The 22,319-nt window shown below is 48.6% G+C and overlaps 1 protein-coding gene across 16 annotated transcripts in view; it reads left to right on the top strand.

The window, feature by feature from the left end:
* Positions 1 to 22,319, top strand: part of LOC118156089 (collagen alpha-1(VII) chain-like) — a 122,548-nt gene that overhangs the window by 17,943 nt on the left and 82,286 nt on the right. For 13 of the 16 annotated variants that reach the window (XR_004746171.1, XR_004746176.1, XM_035309878.1 and 10 more), the window contains 10 exons: positions 10,603 to 10,742; positions 13,777 to 13,957; positions 14,388 to 14,547; positions 15,442 to 15,535; positions 16,577 to 16,750; positions 17,588 to 17,751; positions 18,800 to 18,929; positions 20,369 to 20,485; positions 20,781 to 20,936; positions 21,267 to 21,383. Coding sequence is in view for 14 of the 16 variants with exons in the window: in XM_035309878.1 (XP_035165769.1) it covers positions 10,673 to 10,742; positions 13,777 to 13,957; positions 14,388 to 14,547; positions 15,442 to 15,535; positions 16,577 to 16,750; positions 17,588 to 17,751; positions 18,800 to 18,929; positions 20,369 to 20,485; positions 20,781 to 20,936; positions 21,267 to 21,383 (1,363 nt within the window). In the remaining 2 variants the exon portion in view is untranslated. Of the gene's footprint in view, positions 1 to 10,029; positions 10,087 to 10,602; positions 10,743 to 13,776; positions 13,958 to 14,387; positions 14,548 to 15,441; positions 15,536 to 16,576; positions 16,751 to 17,587; positions 17,752 to 18,799; positions 18,930 to 20,368; positions 20,486 to 20,780; positions 20,937 to 21,266; positions 21,384 to 22,319 lie in introns of those variants that run through there. The other 3 variants (XM_035309944.1, XM_035309904.1, XM_035309896.1) reach the window with 2 other exon arrangements.

Raw genomic sequence — 22,319 nt, 5'->3', positions numbered from 1 at the left:
TCAATGCCTCAGCAATTCCAACAGTGCTGTGCATGACACCTAGGAGATGAAAGTAGTTCAAATCAATGTGGCCATGCAGTCTTACCATGTCAGCAGCATGGAGATGTCATGGGAATGTAAGAAAATGCATCTGCTAAGGGTTCCACTGAATGGAAACTGAAGGTGAGACTTGTGGCTCCATCCTTTTCAGAAGTGCCTGTCAGCATAAGATGGTGGCTGGTGTCTGCACCATGATCATGTCAAGAGACCCAGGGAGGATTTGGGGCTCATCCTCATTGTAGGGGATCATCTTTTATAGTGTGTGGGGAGACCTGGTTTCATGGAACCCTACTGAGGTTGGCTCCTGACCAGGGTGGCATGGGGTTAGGCTGCAGGTCCTGGGGGTCTCTGTGGGGCTGCATGGGATGGGAGGGCTTGGAAGAGCAGATTGGCAGGGCCAGGGGTCCCAAGGAGGAGATGGAGTGTGCAATGCAGGGTGGGGGACAGGGACCTGGAAGTCCCATGCATAAGTCCCCCTTCCAAAACACTCAGCCATGATCTTTGTTCTGCCAAGAGCGACACGAATCTATTGGGGGCAATGAAATGGCATTGGCCCTGCAATAACAAGAATCAGCCTAGAGAATTTATCCTGCCACAAACCAAGAGACTTCCCCTTACAGAGAATGCAGAACCTGAGCTGGGATTTTTTTTGTGTGTGTCCCCTCTCCACTCAGTCATGCGAAGGGGCACTTTGCAATGCCAACAGCCTCCTGGAAAGCAGCCAGCCTGAGCAACCTGAGCAATGCAGGCCTGGCTGCTGGCCAAGCAGTCAATCAGTTGGACAATTGACTTCCAACCCTCTTCCTTTTTTCCTTTTTTTTTTTTTTTAACCCTCCTTGCCTATTGATCTTGTCTGTAACATCAGTGTGACCAAGCTGAGTGCTAAAACGGATGGAGGTGGCAGGAAGAAGTTGAAGTCGTTTTGGTTCCCTATATCTGGTGGCATACACAATGACTGTTTGACCATTGCTATGTGTCTGTCTTAGCTTTTTCAGTTGGATTTTTTCTTTTTCTTTTTTTTCTAAGTAGGATTCACACTGATACTGTGGTGGAGGCTGGAGGAGGATCAGCAGCCCCCTTGGGAGGCCACTGATTTGCTTCATGTGGACTCTGAGTAGTGGTCTCCAAGCAAACCTCTCCTTCAGAGTTACCCACCCCACACTTTTACTGTCCTCTTTGCCCGTTTCGGGGGGTAAGGGGAGGCAGGGGGCAAGCAGAAAACCCTCCTTCACTGCTTGTGATGGTTACACAGGCAAAATCATCACTGCCCTCCAGACAGGGTTTCTTGGAGAGGAGGAAGGAGCCTGGCTAGAGGCGATCTTCACAGCCACCATCCGACTGCAGCTCTCTGCTTGGAAAGCTTTCTAGGTTTAGCTGAGATATTTTTACTATTGTTAATGTGAAAACCTCATGTGAGGGAGTCACTGTGGTGTGGAGGAAAGCAGAGGGAGGGCCTAGCTTTCATTTCCCGACTTATAAGGCATCTTTCCGCTTTTCTCCTTGGTGCTTCTAAGCAGAAATGCTCTGTCCGGTGGTCTGAGGTGCTGCTTCAGTAGTTTCTGCAGACAGGGGAAATGGAAAAAGACAGCCCCAATGGGATGTGACTCTGCAAGTTGTCCTGTACTGAGGAAAAGATGTGACCAGCCAGTGACCTCCAGCTACTTGTCACCTTTTTCATCAACCTTGCTGCCCTTTCCCCAGTGGGGAATGGTCAAAATGGCCATTGAGGCCTCTCCTCAAGGACATTTTGCCCTCAAGTGGCTGCTTCTGTGCAAATCGTAACCTGTGCTTTGCTCTGTGTTGTGTGACCTTGTTGTGAACAGGATGAGAATGAGATGACAATGTTGATAACAATTTTAATTGTTGCCGAGCAGTGCTTACACCAAGCCAAGGACTTCTCAGCTTCTTCTCTGTCCTGTCAGCAGGCAGGCTGGGGGTGCAGCAGGAGCTGGGAGGGGACAGACCCAGGACAGCTGACCCCAACTGCCCAAAGGGATATTCCATCCCATATGGCTCCATATTCCTATATCCCATATTCCCCTGACTGGGGATAGACTGCACATCGGTCAGCAGGTGGTGAGCAATTGCATTGTGCATCACCTGTCTGTACACCCTATTATTAGTACTATTATTATTTTCCTTTTCTGTCTTAATAAACTGTCTCTATCTCAACCCACAGGTTTTCATTTCTAATTCTCTCCCCCCATCCTGGAGAGGTGAGGGTGAGTGCAAGGCTGTGTGGTGCTGAGCCACACTACAACCTGGTGGATAGGGAGAGGATGGGGCAAAAAACCTCCCCACACCACGTCTGCCACGCAGGGGAGAGCTGAAGTCAGCCTTGGCCATGCTCTGACCTACCGAGATGTTAATGTCTGCTTTTATACCTGCCTGTCTCCACCCTGGTGACACTTCTTGGGGAAACATCAGCTCTGGGGTCTGAACCTCAAGCTGGTGGGACTGGGTGGTTGGCAACCCCTGTGGGTCACTGCCTGGAACAAAGCAGGCACTTTCAGTTGGGTGCTGAAGCAGAAAATAGGCTTCCTCCAGCTCTCACTTCATCTCTTATTGAGCAGCCTCATAGGATCCCCTCCCTCCTTTCCCTATCGTATGTTAAGCATGGCTAGGCAGTGCAGCCCCTTTAAATCTGGAAATCAATGGTATTTATTAAAAAAAAAAATAACACCAACAAAACACTTTCTCAAAGCTCTTGCTCTGAGAGAGGGAGGGAAGCAGTTTACCCATTCTGCAAGGAGCAGCAGTTTCTCGTGGTTGCTGACGCTGCTGTTTGAACAGGCTCCGTGCTGCAGTGTGGGGGTGAAAACGCTCTTTTTGTTAAAATATTCCTGTTTTGTGGCAGAATCACCTGGAGCAGGCAGGGCAGGTCCTCTGGGAGGGAGGACAAATGGGTGCATCCTGGCGAGCGGTATCTCTGAGGACGTGGTGATTGCTGGACCTTCAAGGAGGTCTCTCACCCAACACATCGTGTCACCATACCACCGCTGATGGCTTCTGCCATGTGGGATGTCCCATCCCGTGCTCCTCTAGCTGCTTCGTGGCTCTTCTGGCTTCCTCTGGGATGTTTGTTTGGGGCATCCCCTGCCCCAGGCTGGTGCTGGACCAGAATTAAAGCTTTGCTGTAATACCTTGCGTGGCTGAATGTGGCCACCTGGAGTGTCAGGGCATGGTTGTGATGTGGGCAAAACCTCACTTAGCCCCTCGTGGAGAGAGCTGCAACCAGAAGCCTGAGGGACTTTGTGGTCCCTGTTGCTCTGCAGGGACCATCATGTTTTCTCCTCCAAATGTGTGTGCTAGGACCCAGTACAGCTCTTAGGGGAGCCCAGCTTCCTTCCTCAGCCCAAATTACCAGCCCTGGACAATCCGCCTTCCTTCCCCCGGGCACAGGAAGGACTGGGGTGTGCTGCCCAAGTGGTACAGCAATAGGGGATGCAGGAAGGGAAGCCATGGGGGCTGTGCAAAATGCTCTCCTTGGATGCACCGAGGGTGCCCGTGTCCTCCTCTGGGGTCCAACCTGCATCACCGTGAGGGCTGATGAAGGTGTGAGTACAAATGTGTCCTAGATATGGAGCTGAAGTTACACAAGGAGCTGTCTGGGAAGGGTCTGGGAAGCCATGTGGAAGCTCTGGGCCTGTAGGGGGGTTCTGGAGACCCCATCTGCTTTGGTCTGCCCGCTCAGCATCCAGCTGCAGTGCTGGTCCATGGGGCAATGAGGGGTCTCCTGGCCTTAACCCACGCTTACCGCTCCTTCCTCTTCTGAGAGGTCCGCATGCACGTGGCATGTCCTGGGCTAGGATGCAAATGACACTGGGGGACAGGAGATGCCTTGGGGAGGGAACGCCAGTAGCTGCAAGGCTTGCAGGTTGCTTTTGGGAGCAAAAAAAATATCCGATCACTTCTTAGCAGCCCCTACTAACAGCTAGTCCCGTGTCGGAAACCTCGGTATTCAGTTTTAAAGCACCCTGCTCTGACTCCTCAGGCAGCCCATGTGCTGGGATCAAGGCACGCATCCTGTCTGGCACCCCAAATGTTGGAGCAGGGGGGATGCATGGGATGGGGGAGAAATCTGAGGTGGGAATTAGCTGGGGAAGTCTCGTGCTGAGATGATGAGCCACGTGCCCACTCATTTTCCAGCTACTCCGTTCGCATGAGCTTGTTTTCCCTGTATTTGTAGGGCTGCTTGTGAGTGCTGAGCTGAATCAACTGGTTTTCTAGTGGGGATTTAGCTCCCAAAGCATCACAGGTGGACAAGAATGAAAAAGAAAAAATAAGACTTTCATGCACCACCTAGGAATTTCTAGTGGGTACAGGACTGTTGGTTGGAGTGCTTCGCACCGTGGTGTGATTTGGATGCAGTAAGGACGGCCCTGTTTGGATGTGTTGTCTTGTTGCTTTGATACCTGTTATTAGTGCTTTCAAGAATTTAGGAAACCCCATTTTTCCTTCCTAGTCTTATGGCCAAAACTTCAAGGGGAAAATGGTCCCAAAGGGGCGTGAGTATCTGCACAGGAGGAATGGTCTGAAATAGGTGGACTGGTCCATTCCCAGCTCACACCAGAGAGCATCTTCAGCTGGAGTTAGCTCTCCTGAACCACACAGTTAATCCTGAATGGTTTGGGCTGGGCATAACCCCAGTTAAGCCTGGAAAAGGCGTCCAAGGGGGTTTCAAAAAGACTGGGCTGATCCCAGCTCCGGCCCCAGCTCTGGGTTTTGGTGCTGTTTTGTGCCACTGTTTGCAGAGGGAGCATCTCCTCCCCACGGATCAGTCCCTCAGGCTGTCCCTGGGGAGTCCCAAGCGTTTCAGGAGTTTGCCTCTGGATACCAACGAGTCAGTGCGTTCATATTTCCCGATGGAACAGCTCGAATTTTGTATTCAAGGGATTTAGAGAAAAATCGATTACCATAAAAATCTATTAATTGCATTAAAATAATAATATAATAATAATAAAACTGCAAACTTTTGACCCCCTGAAGCTCATTTCTCAAGGAACAACACATATTTAACCCCATATTTAACTCTCCTCCCCTCCAGACCTACCTTTTTTCCTGGACGATGTCTCTGACTCCCTGCAGCAAATGGTGCCTGATCACCGGAGAGGGGCTGCGGAAATGCCCCTGACCAGGCTTTTCCATGTGGACGTTTCAAAGCTGAAGGCAAGAGCTGGCATTTCCTCTGCAGAAAATTATGAACACATTTGCTTGCAAAGCTGACAGGCCCTCTAATTGACACCAGCTATTGCATCTTCACCCTGCCTCCTGAGTTTTCTCTTGTGTTGGTTATTTTGGATGCGTTTTTCTTACCTTTTAGGGGCTGGCAGTAGTTCTCTCCACCTCTGTGAGCCGTTAGGATTTACTCCCTCCTCTGTCTCCTTGCTGTTGCCTTCAGCCTCGAGCCCTCGTGTTTATTTTTTTATCTTGACACCAGAATTCAGCGGTTTGAGTCTGGCCTTTGCTTTTGGCTGGGTGCCGTCTGTCCCTTTGTTTTCCCCATCCAAATCTCCTGCAAAATTATACGTGGATGTGCAAGGATCTCAGTGACTTGTTAACTCTGATTCCATCAAAGCTTGGACCTTTTTCATACTCTTTTCCTGCTTCCACATCCCAAAATTCCCATTCATTCTCTATTTAGACCACTCTCAATATTTGTTACACATCTTGGCGTGATCTCTCCAGGGGCTGCTGGGATCTTTGTACGATTTTATGATGTCCCTGATGATGCTCCAAGAGCACTCACAAGTAAATGTCCCCGTGGATTCTCTGCTGGCTAATATAGAGTTGTGCTCAGCCTTCTGAGGGAGCTGCAAGGAGGTTATCCTTCCTCTGCCTAGCTGGCTGTTTTCAGTATTAAAATATTTCTTGTGATCCTCTATCAGAATGGGCTGAAATTGTCAAGATTTTGCTGTGTTGCGAGGTGGGGGATCTGTTTGGTTGCGTGATGCTTCATACGGCGGTGGGTGTAGAGACGTGAGTCTGCGCGGATCATCTGGGAAGGCTGTGCGTGCTCGGATGCAGAACTGTCATGTAGGTTTGTCATCTGTATGGGACAGGGATAGCTGGTGGATGGAGTTAGCCTCTGGCATGGGGGATCCGTGGATGGGAGAAGCATGGGGTCCAGCTGGAGGTACAGGCAGGCGCCAGCCAGATGAGTCTGCAAACCCACTGGGTCCCATCCCTTTTAGACAGACCTTGCTGAGCAGGGTTATGTATTTATCCCCAAATGCGCTGCCAAAAATAGAAAAAGAGTTTATTACAAGCATATACGCAGGAAGAATAAACGGAGAGGAACAGCCCAGCCTCTGGCACTGCTGCCAGTTTGCAAAATCTCTTTTTTTTTTTTTTTTTTTTTTCCCCCTCTTGCATCTTGCCAGGCTTCCCACAGCTCGGTCATCTGATCCAGGTGTGGGAAAGGGAGAACCTGCTCCATCGACTTTACAGAGTTTGGAGGCAATTTGTTCAAGGAACTGTAAAACCTGGAGAAGTTGCCCCTATAAATTATTTACCAGAGGCAGTAAAAGATCAAGGAGATTGCTGGGATTCCTCACAAAACCCTGAGGTTTATGGGGTCATTTGCCTGCCCCACCAGGTTTCTCTAAAGCTCTCTGTAGTGGTTTAGGAGGTCTTTGACAAGGCAGATGGCATCCAGTGTCTGCAAAGATGAGCTGAGACCTGCCAGGTTGAAGTTTGCTAATATTTAATGTATAAAATGAGCGGTGAAGTGGCACTGAAGTGAACTGCTGGCTCTGAGTGACCTGAGCTGCCCTGGTGCGCTTGGTTCACCCTGAGGGGCAGCTGAGCTCCACCACAACCCCTCTGAATTCCCCTTCCTCAAAGGGGAAATATGATGGGGGGGAAAAAAGCTCATGGGGTGAGATAAGGATAACTTAATGAAATTGATGCCGTGCCAGCTACAAGCACAGAGCACCGCGCTACAGGGGCTGCTGTGGGGAAAGGGACTCCATCCCAGGCAGACCTGGGTTGCAAACAGCAGTCCACTGGCCCTTCTCCAATATCACCCTAAATATCACATCCCAAAAGATGGAGTGCATGGGCAGAGGAAGCCCAGGTGTGATCCTGGCCCGCTGGTGGGCTGTGGATGGAGGGAGCTGCACTGGAGGATGCAGAGCATCCCTTCAGGCTCGTGTAAATGGCCAGCACGGCCCTGTCTTGCCTACAGCCCGTATTTCATTCAGGATCACGGCAAGGTTTTGGAAAGAAACAGGAAGGGGAGAAGCAAGAGAGAAAACTACTAATTTTCCTTTCAACGTCGGAGAATAACGCCCTTGAATTGGGGATCATCTGTAATCTGGATGTGCTGCAGTCATCCATCAGGGGCCCACGCTGGTGGCACAGCAGCAGGAGCTGGCTGGGTTTTCACAGCTGCAGCTCACTGCTGGAAGGCAGAGCACAGCTTTAACTAAACTGGCAAAAGCCTATGCAAAAAATAAAATAAAATAATTAAAAAGCTCATCACAGTCAAAGATTTGCCATGTAGAAGTTCAACATATATGCACAAATGCGTGTGTGAATTCATGCCTGCTTGTGGGAAATCTGTGGGATCTGGGTTACGAAACCCTTTTGCATCCTTTTCCTCACCTCTGCACCGTGAATTCAAGGCACAGCTATTCCGAGCCAAAGCCTCCCTACACCTACAGGGGGGTTCTCATCTGCAGACATTAGCATTTGCTCTCTGAAGGCCTGGGGCTCACTGTGTTTTTTCTTTGTTTCTACAAAGCCCTCTAGGATTTATTCCTTATACGATTGTTTTCCCATGGCTGGGTAAGGCTATGTTAATATGCATTTCTTCCTGTATTTGTTCACTGCTGAAACGTTAAACAATATCAGGGAAAACAGCGAAGAATCACGTTATCAGATGTTTATCCGCAAAAATGTGCTTTGGCTTAGCCACCCAAAGTAGCTGCAGAAAATCAGAATTATTTTTTGTTGCTTGGGCCTTTTCAATTTCTTGCATACGTGTGAACTTGGACAGCAAACGCTGAAGATTCAGATGTGCTTTTAGTTCTGTCCTTTGCCCCTTGCTGGCTCCCCATCGCTCGCAGGGCATCACCACGGCACTTCGTACCCCTGTCCCTGCTCAGTGCCCTGGCCAGCGGTGCAGGTCCTCTGGGTGAACCTGCTGTAGGAGGATGCTGTCAGGTGCCTTGTCGTAACACCTGCATCTTAGAGGGGTTTCCTTATTCTCCTTTCAGAATAGACCAGTATTTTCTTGGAATTACAAAGAGGTGGGAAGACTGGTCAGCATTTAAGCTTTTCTGATCATTTTTTTCATGTTTTGGGCTCAGTCTATCCCAAGGACTCGAGCAGCAGGGATAGTTCCCGTATATGAATATGAACTATTTATGAAAAACAATGGCTTTAAACTAAAAGAGGGAAGATTTAGATTAAAGGCTGGGAGGAAATTCTTCACTCAGAGGGCAGTGAGGCCATGGCACAGGCTGCCCAGAGAGGCTGTGGATGCCCCATCCCTGGAGGTGTTCAAGGCCAGGTTGGATGAGACCCTGGGCAACCTGACCTAGTGGGTGGCATCACTACCCACGGCAGGGGGCTGGAACTGGGTGGGCTTCGAGGTCCCTTCCAACCCAACCCATCCCATGATTCTAACTGGGAAGCCTTCCCCATACAGACCAGTAAGACCATTAGGGCATGCTTCAGTCCCTGCCATGGTGATGGACGTCTGCTCTTGAAGGACCTACGTTAGCTATCTCGGTGCATACTACATGGCATTTCTGATGTCATTTTAGGTACAGATAATCCCAGAAGAAATTGTTGAATTTACAAACTAATATTCTTCACTTGGGTTAAATTTGGGGCAGAGCTGTAGGGATGTGAAGGACAGGAGGAAGAGAAGAAGGGAGGAGGGAGGAAATGAAGGAAGAACTGTTGGAAGAACATGAAAATAAAGGTCTCTGCAGGAACATTTCTGGAGGGATGTACGTTTGTAATAGCATTAACACAGAACTCAGAAATGCATTCCGAGTGCCTTCATACTCCGTGCTGGGTTTATCTGTGGTCCATGGGACCCTGCCCTATGGAGCTGAGGATTAAATGGGAAGAGAAAAGGGGATCCTTCAGAGTTGCAAGAAGGATGCTGGAGCTGAGGGGTGATGGGGTGACCTCTCCAAAGCTGACAACGTGACTCTTGAAGAAGAGCCGGAGGTAAAATAGTTTTCTTAGGTCTTAGCTCTGCACTTGTGCTGCAATACTTGGTTTCCTAGAAGCTTGTTCACATCTGTTGTTAAATCCTTATTTCAGCGTTTTAAAACCCCGCATTTGGTGGTGTTTTTCTTTTTCTTTTTGTTGTTGTTTTCACTCTCAAGTCACCTCCGCAGCATCTCATGGCAGCGCTGCACAGAGGTTCTCGCAGGAGGTGCGAAGGAAGGATGCAGCACGGGTTAACCACTGCACGGCGAAGATCTCAATTACGTCAAGAACACCCAGCAATTAGGAGAATAGAGAGGGAAAATTAAAAAGAGATAGTACATTAGGGGGATGTCAGCCCTAAGGGTCTCAGAATTCAGTGTCACGATGGGCAAGGTGACAGCAGCCCTGGTGCCCCTGTGCCCGGGCACATCAGGCTGCTGCGGGCATTTGACCTTCCTCTTGTGCGGGGATTCATTCAGGTGGGACTGTCCCACGCTGAGGAGGGAACTCAACCTTGTTTTCCAAAACAGACTAGCTCCATATATAAGGCGGTGTTAACTGGAAGGAAAAATCTGACTCTGGAAAAGAGCTAGGCTGCATGAAGTCATTGAGCTCGTCTTTTCCCAACATCTCAATTTCCACCCTGGAAGCAGTCCATGTCTCCCCATGAAATCTGCTCACTCCCAGCCAAGCAGGTGAGGCTCAGAACAGGATAAGGAGTTTTTTTATTGTCCATTTCAGGAGAATAAAACCCCTTCTGGCAACAACACTTCTGCTGCAGTTAGTGCTTCACAGAGAGAAGTCCCTGCCTCGCTGGTGGAGACTTCTGTAGCCTAATGAGCTGTCAGCAGTCATCTGGGGAGCCACTAAACTGTCCATGAGCAGTAACCAGAGCTTTCAGCCCCTTTGGATCCATGATGATGGGCTGGATTTCCAAGGAAGCCACATGCAAGGCAGTTAATCCTAGATTGAGGGACCTGCAGGTCGGTCACAAAGCAGACTAATAAAGGTTTGGGTGTGGGTGGCTGCTGTCTCCAGTGATCTCTTTGCAATGCTCATGAGCTGATCCTTGCTCCCTGCATGATGGAGACAGCAGATGTTTCCTTCTTCCATTGCAGCAGTAACATTCACATTTAGGCTTAATTGCCTATGGTCGTTATTGCCTGAAGAAGGGTACTTTTAGGGAAAGGTGCTGGGAAACGAAGCTGAGCTCTCCCCTGCAGCCAGCCTCAGCAAAGAGATGGAGGAATGAGAAGGTTTATGGAGTTTAATTCTGATTCCCCAAGCCAAGATGAGCTCTGGGAGCTAGAGGAAAGCTTCCTGTGCCACAGCAGGCAGGTAGAGCATCCCATTCGGACGGCATACCTTAAAGCCTCTTTTCTCCTGCAGATGAATGACTGCCCAGGCTGCGTGCTGACTCCAGGAACTGAGGAGGGGCTTCTTCCCAAGGGAAAAGAAAATGCTGTGTGCCCAAGTCCTCGCCCTGGCAGCAGCCATGGCACATTACAGAGCCATGGCCATTCATGAAGGTATGCGGCAGGTGGGCTACCGTGAATGCAGCAGCATTTTCCAAGCAGTTATTTTGCTAATGTCACATCAGGGTGAACTGCAGTGCTAATGCCTTTGACTTTTGTGTTAGGGTCCTTTTGTTGTTGTTGTTGTTAGCAGCTGGCTAAGAGAACATCCCAGCTGGTCCCTGGACAGGACCTGATTTTCCAGGGGGAAAAGCCTCGTGCAGTTACAGCATGATCCACCCCATGTCTGTGGAGCTTTGGGGTCCTGCAGGAGAGGGAGGTTCCTTGAAAGCTCCCAGGAATGCTGTGGGGCTGGCTGCAAGCCAAAGGATCCAAATCCTTCTTCTTTGAATCCCTCTGCAGCAACACCCCCCCCCCAGGCTTTGGCAGTGTGAATTCACCTGGCATAAATTCAGCAAATTCAACAAGGAGTTAATGGAGGCTTTGGCACCAGCTACAGAATTAACTTGATTAAGATCCTGTCCATCAATTAAGCCAATATAGTCAACTATAATGCTATTTAATTTGAAGCTGGGAACAGTGCAATAAATCAACGTTTACAGATGTCTCTGGCAAACCTGTGATTGATGAAACGTGGTAATTTTGGAGGTGCATGGAAAATTTCAAATAAAATCATAACCCCCTGTGATTAATATAGCTGTCTGCGTTGGTATTTTCTCCAGAAGGTACCCATCCAAATATGCTTAACATCACATGTGCCCAATGACAGCTTCAGGTACCCCAACCCAAGCAGCAAACGCATGTGGGTTTCACTGCCAAGCTGGGCCCCTCTGGAAAGGTGCTGAGCATCTGGCTCAGCATCTCACAGAATGGGCTCTGGTTGCCCCTTTATAGAAAAAAAAAGGGCACCAGCCTTCCCATTTTGATCCCGTGGAGCTCCTGCAGCTCACCGTTGTCTTTCTCCCTGCCATCCTTGGATGCAAACAAGGGCAGGAGTGTTGTGCGGGGTGAGCAAGTCTCCCACGGACCAGGCACGGATGGAGGAGGCTCCTGGGGCTATGGGATGAGGAGGGGTAGCAAAGGAACCTCTGATACCTACAGTATTTTGAGCAGGATTTCCAGATCAGGTCCAAAAATGCAGGTTTTTCAGAAAAAGCTGTGTGCACTGCCTTGAGCAGCTCCAAGAGGTGGGTGATTTAGGGAGAGCTTTTGGAAAGGAGAGATTTGTTTTGGGGGGAGATTTTGGAAAGTGTTCTCCATCTCATTCAGTGCTTGTTGGGATTTTCTGGTGATAATACAGGCTGTGGGTACCTCAGGAAGCTGTTGAATGGTTTCCACCAGTTCTGAGGTTGGAGCCAAGGACTGGCATTGCCTTCCCTTAAAATATTTCCAGGGTAGCAGGGACATCAAGGTCCAAGCTAGGGCAAAGGGGTAGATCCAAGAACAGCAGCAGCTGGGAACAGAGCTTGTGGTGACCTGCTGTTAGCAGCAGAGCTGCCTCCAGGACAGCCCTAACATCCCAGCTGAAAAGCACTTACAGAGGGTTGAGAAGGAAAGGGAGATCTCAAAAGGGAGCTCTAGAAAGGAAAATTGAAATAGTTATCTGCCATTTTTGTCAGCAGAAAGTGCTGTGTGTTCACAGCTGGGTGAGTTAAACCAAAAAGAGACGGTCATTACTTTTCCTGCAGTAAAGAATTGTTAAGTTGTAAAGAGCTCAGGATCAGGAGGCACAAGGGAAAACGAAGAAACCAAAAACTTTGGGCAGCAAAGACCTTTGGGGAGCCAGCTGTTTGCTGCCAGTAAATGATCCTCTTTCCTGCTGCATGACCAAAGGGGATCGATCAGGGACACGCAGCAATGAAGGGGATCACAAAACCTGCACTTTTCCAAGTCCTTTGGGGAACCTGCTCATAGGAATGGGGTAAAAGGCAGGTAAATTGAAGAGGCTGAGCTAAAGAAGGCTTTCCATCACAGCAGAAGCATGAGAAACCCTGCAATCTCTGCAGCAAACCCTGAAATCTCTGCAGCAAACTGGAGCAAATGCTCCAGCCTGGTTGGGTATTGTTGGGTCTCCAAACCTGCACTGGAAGTCCAGAGAAATAGTGACACAAAACGAGAAAAAATGTGAAGAGGTTGAGTCCACTGCTGGTGAGCAAGCCTGAATACAAAAGTCTTCCTCCAGCAGTTAGCGCAGTCAACTTTTTAGCAGCTTTACAATAAGAACTCAGCATCTACCTGCAATGGAGAGAAAAGCAAAAGAAAATACGAATTTTGAACTTCCCTTTTAGAGACTTCATTACTTTAACCATGCCTAAAAGTCATCAGATTTCTGCCCTTGAAATGTATTTATTGGATTCCTAAAGAAAATGAAATTAAATTTAAAGACTGAGCAGTGTAAAGGGAAATATGCCTTGATGGTCATTAAACGAATTTCCCCATACACCTGCTCCTTCGGTGCCTGCTGTCATTGGATAGCTCTGGCTTGCACCAAAAGCCCTCTCACATTACTCATTCTTCTCACATGACATTTCTTCCATGCTCGGGGCTGCTGACAGTTTGGGAAGAGGAGGGTGTTGCAGATCTGAATGCATGGGGTGTCCACGCAAGACTGGAGGACCTGGTTGTTTTAGGACTGGCGAAGTGTGCGTGGCCCCATGTCTTCATTGTGTGCCTCATGATGGCTCTGAGACCTTAAAGACAAGAAGCCCAGGGTGGTTTGTAGGGTGACAGAGGTGCCACATGGCCAGTTTCAGTTGTGCATGTTGTGGGTGTCAGCTTCTGGGCATACGAAACCCCTAGATGTCCCCATGCTCCCAGTGTGGTCTACCACCTTGATGGACCTGGGTTCCAGTGTTTGTGTTTCAGAGGGGAAACTTCATGAGGTAGGAACAGCAAAATGTGGAGTTAGGGAGAAATTAGAGAGAACGAAGCAGCCTGTTGCTCTGGGAGGCCCATGATTACCTACTTCATTGGGCTGAAACGTGGTCTCTTTCCCTTAGCTGTAATATCTCAGGGGTTCACGTGGCTCAGAGGGGTTTATCTACTGGCTGGTTCCTTGCACAGCATGAGATGAGCTCTTCTCCTTCAGTGTGCAGGACAGCGGAGGTGGCCGATGTATTGTTCCTCGTGGGGCAGTCCCAAGGTGCAGAGACGGAGAGCATGCAGCTGGTCAAGGACTTTGTCAACAGCATGGCCCGATCCTTTGAGAACGTGGTGATGGGCAAAGGAGGCATCCGGCTGGCAGTGGCACTCTATGGAGAGAAACCAAGGTGGGTCAATCCATCCTTTACCACCAACCCTACACCTCTAAATTGGGACCATTTTTGCTAATCAACCATCTCCCTTGGTTAAAGAGCTCTTGCAGCTTGGTTGAGCTCTTGGAAGAGCAAAGCAAGAGTTCAACCCCCAGCAATGTCACCAGAGTCTAGAGGGGCTTGGCTATGGGGAACTCTTCCAGGACAGGGAAAGTAGCATTTAATGTAGCCACAAAAAAACTCCCTCCTGTCTAACTGTAGATAATATTTTTAAAATAAGAAGGTTCAGGGGTTCCCCTGACCACCATGATGAGAATTTTTTGACTAGCAGGGAGCCTAGTGTCATCATCGTTGTTGGTCATTACCATTAAAGATGCACACTTGTAGTAATGACAGCATTTTCTTGCTCTTTATTCCCCCATATTCTCCCATCTCTCACCCCTAGGATGAGTATTGAACTGACAGATTATGTGACCATCGAAGAAATACTGGTGGCAATTCAGGAGCTCTCGTTCAAAAGAAGTAACCTAAAAACGGGGGCTGCCCTGGCATTTGCAGCTCATGCCATGTCACGCCCAGCCACTCTGCGAGAGGATGCAGCAAAGGTAAGTGACCTTCTGTGACAGCTTCCCTGGTGTAATCCTCGGTAGGGATCAGACCTCTGACTTCTCTACCCGTGGGCATGAATGAGCCAGTTGGGTTGTAGTTATCCCATCTGCTTTTTGACTTGGAGCTGGGGAACCTCATTTAGGAGCCCATTCAGCTTCAGGTCTGTGATAGAAAGAGACAGGCACACGCGGATTTTCAAAGGGCTGGCTCACCTTATGGACATGCTCAGTGTTCTGGCTCCAGATGCCTCCATCTAAGTACTCAAATTCAGAGCACTTACTGCTCAAGCTAACTGAGAAGGCTCAGGATGTGATTTAGACAAGGAAACAGGTCATGGCAGCATCGGTTCCTCCTACGTGCTGTTGGTAGCAGTCTGCATGTACCTGCTCCACTTAGGGACAGCACAAGTACACAACCAGAATCTTACTTAAAAAGTAGGCATGTGGCAGTGTCTCTACCTTTTGGGAATAAGTTTTGGGCCATCAGTTCCATTGGATCATTTTTTAATAATGGTTTAGTTCATACTTCCTAAGTGTTTTTTAATTCTAAGGATGCTAAAGAGAAGGCAGCACATTCTGTCTTGCTTTGCAGACCGCACAAGGCTGTTTGCTCTGCTCTGCCAGTAGACAGCCTTGAAATCAAGAACGGGGCAGCCTTGCACCTCATGCATTGAGTCTGAAACTGTCACGGCCAGTTTTTTCCTCCCGTGGACCTCCCACATTTGCAGCTCAGTGCTGCACCTTTTCTTTCGCCCTAAGATCATACACTGCATTTAGGGGAACGCACTTCATCCAAGGCTTGGGCTGTTGGTTTGAAAATCCTGCAGCTTCCTCCTCGAGCCCCTCATGTTGTGCTCATTCATTCTCTGGCTCTGACTCCAACTCTTGTAGGTAGTTGTTTTGATCACGGATGGGAAATCCAGCGACTCGGTTGAAGACAAAGCCCACGTCCTGCAGGATCGGGGAGTGACGGTGTTTGCTGTAGGTATGTACAGACACAAAAAGCTACGTGGAGCATTGCACCAACTACTGTGTGTGAACCACCGCACGGTCTACACACCGGGGAAGGTTCCAGATGCACAACAGCACCCGCCTCTAAACACTGCACCCATCCCTAGGCTCAGCCACCAGCAACTACTGCACGTAGGAGAAAAACACATCTGTGCTGTGCTTGGATATTTGTTGCTGTTGTCAGTCGCTGATTTATGCAGCGGAAATCTGCAGTTTTGCATCTGTCAAAACTACTTGTGAATTCAGGGGGAGTTCAATAAATAGTTCCATAAAAGTCAAAATGTTTTGATGTGACATTTTCAAAAATGAAATGGTTTTACTTTAGAAGGTTTCTCTTAATCGGGTTTAGAGGCTGATTTCAAGTGTCCATCAGAATAATTCCACAGGAAAGGAAAAATTTCAGCCCTCTCTGCCCCCAAGTTAAATACAGCCATTTATTACAACTCAAACCCTTCCCTTCACCAAATATTTTGGGGAGAAAAAGGAGATGGTGGTGGTGATCCATTAGGGAGAGCAAGCAGGTAAATTTGGACCAGTGCAAGCCGATAATTATGAGTGATTTCTTTTTTTCCTTTCTGATTCAACCACTGGAAGGTACAGCAATTTACACACAGCCTCCCCAAGTCCCTTTGACTAATCATCCAAAACAAGGGCAGAAATGTCTCTGTATCCAATGGGAAGGATGAAGCCAGATCATACCCCCTTCCTTTCACTATCCACCCAAAGCATCCCATTAGTGCCAAGTCCCCTGGGGCAATCTCTAACATGCCTTGGGAGGAAAACTTGGCTTCTTTTCCCTAATGGAAGAGGCTGCATCTGCTCCACCACTGACCATACAAACTGAATCTTCATTCCTTGTTTCAGCCTTTGCTGTGGGCAGCATGAGCATAAAGCCGGCGTAAAGCACAAAGGGCAGCACGTTGCTCCCTCTTGCTCTTGCAAGACCTTTGCCAATGCCTGACTTACCCCACTGATGTCTCTGGTGTTCTCCTTTCCTCTTCTTTTCTTTGCCTAGGAATTAAGGATGCTGACAAGCAGGAACTGAAGAAAATAGCTTCTGAGCCCACAGCAGAGCATGTGGTTTACGTTGACGATTTCCACTTGCTCCCCAACGTGGCCCCCAAGCTCTCTCGAAGACTCTGCTTCACTGCCTCAGAGCCACCACGGCCCATCAAGCAGACTGTGCAAGGTGTGTGGGGACTCTCCCTTTATCCTGTTTTCCATCTGCTCAAACCACCCAGTTCCCAGTCCCTGGATGTGCCAGTCACGCCATGGAGATGGACTTCCCGCATCCCTTCTGGTCCCATCGCAAGGGAGTTTTATGGGTTGGATGACCCTAGAGGAGCAGCCTCTAGGCTTGTCTGGTGATACGGGATCCTGATGCTCTCGCTGCCTGTTTGGGCAATGGTGCAACAGTTCTGCCCCTCAGGGTTTTCGTGATGGGCCTCCCGTGGTAAATTCTGGCAGCACAGCTCAGTGTCAGAAGGAATTTCATCCTTAAAACAGATGTAAAAAGCAGCCAGAGAGATGTCCAAAGAGATCTAGATCTCTCTCCAAAGAGATACAAAGGTGCAGCAAACACAGAGGTGGTGGCAATGAATTTCTGCCCCTTTCCTGGCACACAAATGTAAGTTTAAAGCTTAGGGCAGAGCTTGAAAGAACTTTATCCAAGTCCTTGAAGGTCTTTTTGTGTTTGTTTTCCCTGTGGTTCTGCATCTCTTCAGGGCTTCATGTGATGCTTCATGGAGAGTTTGAGCTTTCTGTCAAAACCATCTCTGCCGGCAGTAAGGAGAAGGGCAGAAAGGAGCTGATGCTCTGTGCATTAAGCAGGTGTTCACAGGGCAAGTGTAGCCAGAAACAGTTTTGTTTTCCCTTCTTGTGCTGTCAAGCAATTTGTCAAAAGAAAACCTGCTTGCATGGTTCTGGACTGGAAACAGAGGCTTTCTCTGCGTTGAATATGGTGACTCCATCGACAAAAGGCTTGCACATTGTGGTCCTGACCAAAGACCTTTCTTTTCTCTTTTTGCAGCTGAAAAGATCGTTGGCCCCCGGGATCTGCACATCAGTGAGCACAGCCACAGCTCGCTGCGGCTCACGTGGATGCCAGCTACAGGGAGGGTGACGGGGTACCGGGTCCACTTGCATCCCTTGTTGCCTTCTGGGCAGCCAGTTTTGGAGGACCAGCAGCAGGTAGAGTCGCTTTCCTGTCTTGCAGAGCCCCAGCTTTGGGTCTCAGTGTTTGAGATTAATCCTCTCCTGGGGTTGTGGATGGCACAGACCAGTTTGGAGATGGCACCGTGTCTCTCTGGTCTGCTGGCGTGTCAATTGGAAAGGAAGAGTGGAAGGAAGATTTGACACAAACTGCCACAAGCTCCTTTAGGATCAATAAGAACAGGTTAATAGGAACTGCTCCTTTCTTTCCTTACCTCTGTGATACCACCTCTCAAATAAGACTAGCCACCTCCCATAGTAGCAGCTCCTGTTCCTCTTGCTGCCAAGTTTGTTCACCTTGGGAAGGTTTCTGCGTGTTTTGGTTTGGGATTTGCCATGTCCTTGTGAGAGGGAGGATGCCACAGGTGCCAGCTCACTCCAGGTCAGCTGGGTCACTGCACAGAGTGTGAAAGCAGGATTGAAGGATGGAAGATGTATGCCTAAGAGCGCTGATTTCTAATAAGAGAACAGACCTATGAAAGCATAAAGTACTAAGGTTAAGATTATTAATTGTATTAATTTTTAAGATTGCATTTAACTAGAATGATCATTTTTTGACTGCTTCGGAATCTCATACGAACATAGTAAGGACACAAAAGTTAGGTCTACTTCTCTTGCCCTCAGGCTATGTTGAAATCTCCTATATGAGCTTTTCCAGCCTAAATGGTTCTGTGAAAATGGTTCTAAAAGAAACTCTCTTTGTCAAAAATAGTTGCCTTTCCTCCATTGTCTACTGGGAAACAACTTCATCATTGTGCATGCTCTTGTTTTTATGGTGTTTCTTCTGAGATATCCCATGAAACCCACCCTTGGCACTGTCCCGTGTCAGTGCCATGTCCCATGTGAACCCAGATATCATTTGAGGATTGCAATGTATATAAAATTCAGTAGTGCCTTTTAAGAGGCTCCTGCTGAAGGAAGCACCTTGTACTAGAGGATAAGCCTTGTATTCCTAACCTGCTGTGAACATGTTGGGTTTCGACCATCACAGAGGTGTAACGATGTCCCTTGTCCCCCCGTGTGACAGATCATGGTGGATGGTGACAAACGCACCGTGCTGGTGCCTGATCTGAAACCCAACACCAAGTATGTCTTCACGGTGAGAGCCGTCTATACAGATGCCCTTGGGGAATCAGCAGCTGTTAAGGGGAAGACAAGTGAGTATCTCTTCTGCAGGCACCCCAGCATGTCACTTGTCCATGTGGCACAGGAAGAGAACCACCGCAAAATCGTATGTTGAAGGAAGGAGGGATGGAGGGGTAGGAGGAACATCACCTATACAAAAGTATATTTGGTCCTTGGTACAATGTGCAGCATCTTGAGCAGGTGCACAAGCTCCTGAAAGCACAGGTTGTAGCTCATACCATCTCATTTAATAACCAGTGGGATTTAACAAATCCAGGCTGGGATTAAGCTGATGTACCTCCCATGTACCTGGGATGCAGGAAGCCTTTGGAGACCGTAGGTTTAGAAACACAAACACTGGGGTTCTCAAGAGAGGTATATTCTAAACACTTTGTTTTTGAAATGGGATGGTCCAAAAGGTTTGGGTTGGCACTATGTACATGTACACACTTAAGAGTTTCACTTCACACAAGGAGAACACCAAGGTGTTATGATCATGGCTTTTAGGAAATGCTCCAAGTGGTGATCTCTGGCCCCAAGAAATGATCTGGACTTCCTCCAGATTGTGATCTGCCATGCCAAAATTCCTTTGCTTTCATATTGCTGGCTATAACGACAAGGTTCTTGGAAACTAAGTTCACTCTTTCAGTACAAGGTACTGGGTCAGATGTGATGGAGCAAGTTTTGGCCCAGAAATCTCTGCACTGCTTTCAGGGGTTTTAAGAGATAAAGGGGCACAGTAATTCCACTTCTCTCCCTGTTTCGAATGAAGCACCAGGTCTGCTTTCCCAAGGCATTTTGAAAATAATTATTCCTTTTTCCTTTTCTTTTGTTTCTTCTCCCCATCCCCACAATGTCTAAATTGCTTGTTTTCTTGAGGGAAGATCTCCGACAGGCTGAATAAATAAAGAGCCTCAATAAGGTTGATTCATATGTACTTGTCACAAAGAAGATGGAATGGCTTTATGGGTAGAAGTAAAGCCATTTGATCTCTCCTCTTATTATCCCCAACATGAAGGCAGAGGTAGAAGCTATAAATATGTCTGCCATGGCTGGCTGGATCAAAATGGGCTCCTCTTTGTAAGAGCCACATCCATGGGCTCAAGTAATGTTTGATTCCTGTGTTCTTGCTCAACCTGCCTGAAACCACTGCAGTTTTCTCCGCTCACGAGGCAATGCCCTCGTGATAGATGGACGGTTAGATATTTCACAGCTTACAAGACTCAAAGAGGAAGCCCCCAGGCACATTGACGGGGGTTTCAGCTTATTTTTCAAGTGGACAAGGGTGTGATAGAGGGGGAGTTTACTTTTGAGGATATTTTTGCCACAACAGGGAGAACTGGCACTGCTTACACCAAAGAGACTGGTGTCTCTTTGTCTTTGAAGCCAAAAATATTTCCAAGGGTCTTTGATGTAGGGCTTTATTAAAGCACTGTCCTATCCATTTCTGCACTATTTTTGTACCCCAAAGCACCTGTGCCTCCAGTCACCAATTTCCGGGTGATAGAAGAAGGGCTTTTTAGCTTGAAGGTTGCTTGGACACCTCCCCTGGGCAAGCTGGAAGGCTACAAGATCTACATCCCCAGAGGTGAGTTCAGTTTTCTTGGTGTTTGCTTTAAAAGGAGCAGTGAACTGAGGGCAGGAAAAGTGCCATTTTATCCAAGCAATACTGTACCACAGTGCTCCTGGCATTACTCTGGAAGGAGGCCAGGCTAGCTTCTTCCAGTTCCTCTGGGATGGAAGAACAGAGTCCTTTGAAGGGCCTTCTTTTGCAGGACAAGGTGGGGATGATATTGTGGATGCCTTGTACCCATTTGCACCATCATACCCAGATCTACCCTGGATGTTTTTCATAATCAAGTATTCCTCTTCTTGTTCTGCAGCCAACAGACCAGGAATGACCTACGAGCAAGTTCTGCGGGGCGACGTCTCCTCCCACGTGCTGGATAACCTGCAGGAGGACAGAGAGTACAGCGTCAGCATCTACGCCGTGTACCCACAGGGGCCAAGCCAGCCCATGGCTGCTGTGGGGAGAACATGTAAGAGGTTTGACTCCTTGGCTGCCCCCTTCTTGCCCTGGGCATTGCTTTCAAACCCTTTACTGTTGATAAGCACCTTAGAGTTGGTGGGGACGGCAGCTACAGCTACACATGCACCAAAAGAGCAGTGCTCAACACGTCCTTCCTAACTCCATTTATGAGCCATGCTCTTTCCCCATCACATGCATTGATCCAGGCAAAGCAGGAGCCCTTAGAAATCCCTCTCCTGTACACAGACAGGTTGGAGGGACAATGATAGAAGGAAGGCAGCCAGCAAAATCCTCTGTTGCTCAGTAGGTTCTTTGAAAGATTTGTTCCCTGTCCTTCCAGTGAAGCTCCTGCCTGTGAAAAGCATCTTGCTGCAGAACGAGACCACTGACACGCTGCAGGCGAGGTGGAGCCCTGTTCGGGGAGCAACAGGCTACAGGCTCACCTGGACATCAGCAGGTAGAAGCAGGGGAGCGGGCTGCAGGCGTTGGTGGTCAGGGAGCTGGGGAAGCTGGAGCTGGGAAGTCCCCAGGCACTGGATGCACGGCCCACTTCGTGTCACCCATGCAATAAGAGCCTGGAGAGACCAAGGTTCTTTGGGTCTGTTGTACCAAGACCTGATTTTGGCCTCCAGCATCCCATAATGCATCCTCGTTCTCAGATTTTAGAGTTTGAAAACAGATCTGCACTAGCAGCTGGAGCCTCTCCCCTGCCCTGAACCCAAACATATTTTCATTGCTGGTGTGGGGGAGTAGAAGTTAGAAAATCAGGCCCAGTGGCCTATTTTGGTCTTGGGAGATGGATGTCCTGTGGTTCAAAGAGGAGATGAATGTCAAGACACCTGGGCTCCATCACAGGCTTTGAAAAGATAGTACACTTTCCTCTGGCTCAGCTCCCCTGCTCATGAAACAAGGAGATATCTCCCACAGGGGGTTAGCTGGGGAACAGCTCTGAAGGTCATCAGAAGGGAAAAATCTTTATGGGGAGGATATAACACTGCTTTTATTGCTTTGCAATGAATGGTTCTCTGAAAAAAAAAAAAAAAAAAATCAAGGCACACCCCAAAACTCAGTGGTTTAGCCAGTCTTTGCTTGATGTCCCAGATAGATATGGAGCACATGTGCCTATCCTGCTACATCTTGAGGGGACAATGAGGGATGTCCTCAGCTGAAGCAGCAACAGCACATCACCTCTGCTCCGGGTTTGTGGTAGCCGAGCAAGCTCTTTTACTGAATACTGGTTCACCCCAAATCCAGAGGTGACAAAAATCTCAAGGGACAGCCCACTCTCATGACTGTGGGGTCCATCTCCCTCGCTCCATCCCATCCCATCCCATCCCATCCCATCCCATCCCATCCCATCCCATCCCATCCCATCCCATCCCATCCCATCCCA

This window comes from Oxyura jamaicensis, chromosome 1 (genome assembly GCF_011077185.1).
Source record: "Oxyura jamaicensis isolate SHBP4307 breed ruddy duck chromosome 1, BPBGC_Ojam_1.0, whole genome shotgun sequence".
Classification (NCBI taxonomy): domain Eukaryota; kingdom Metazoa; phylum Chordata; class Aves; order Anseriformes; family Anatidae; genus Oxyura; species Oxyura jamaicensis.
This window is presented reverse-complemented; position numbering and strand designations above follow the sequence as displayed.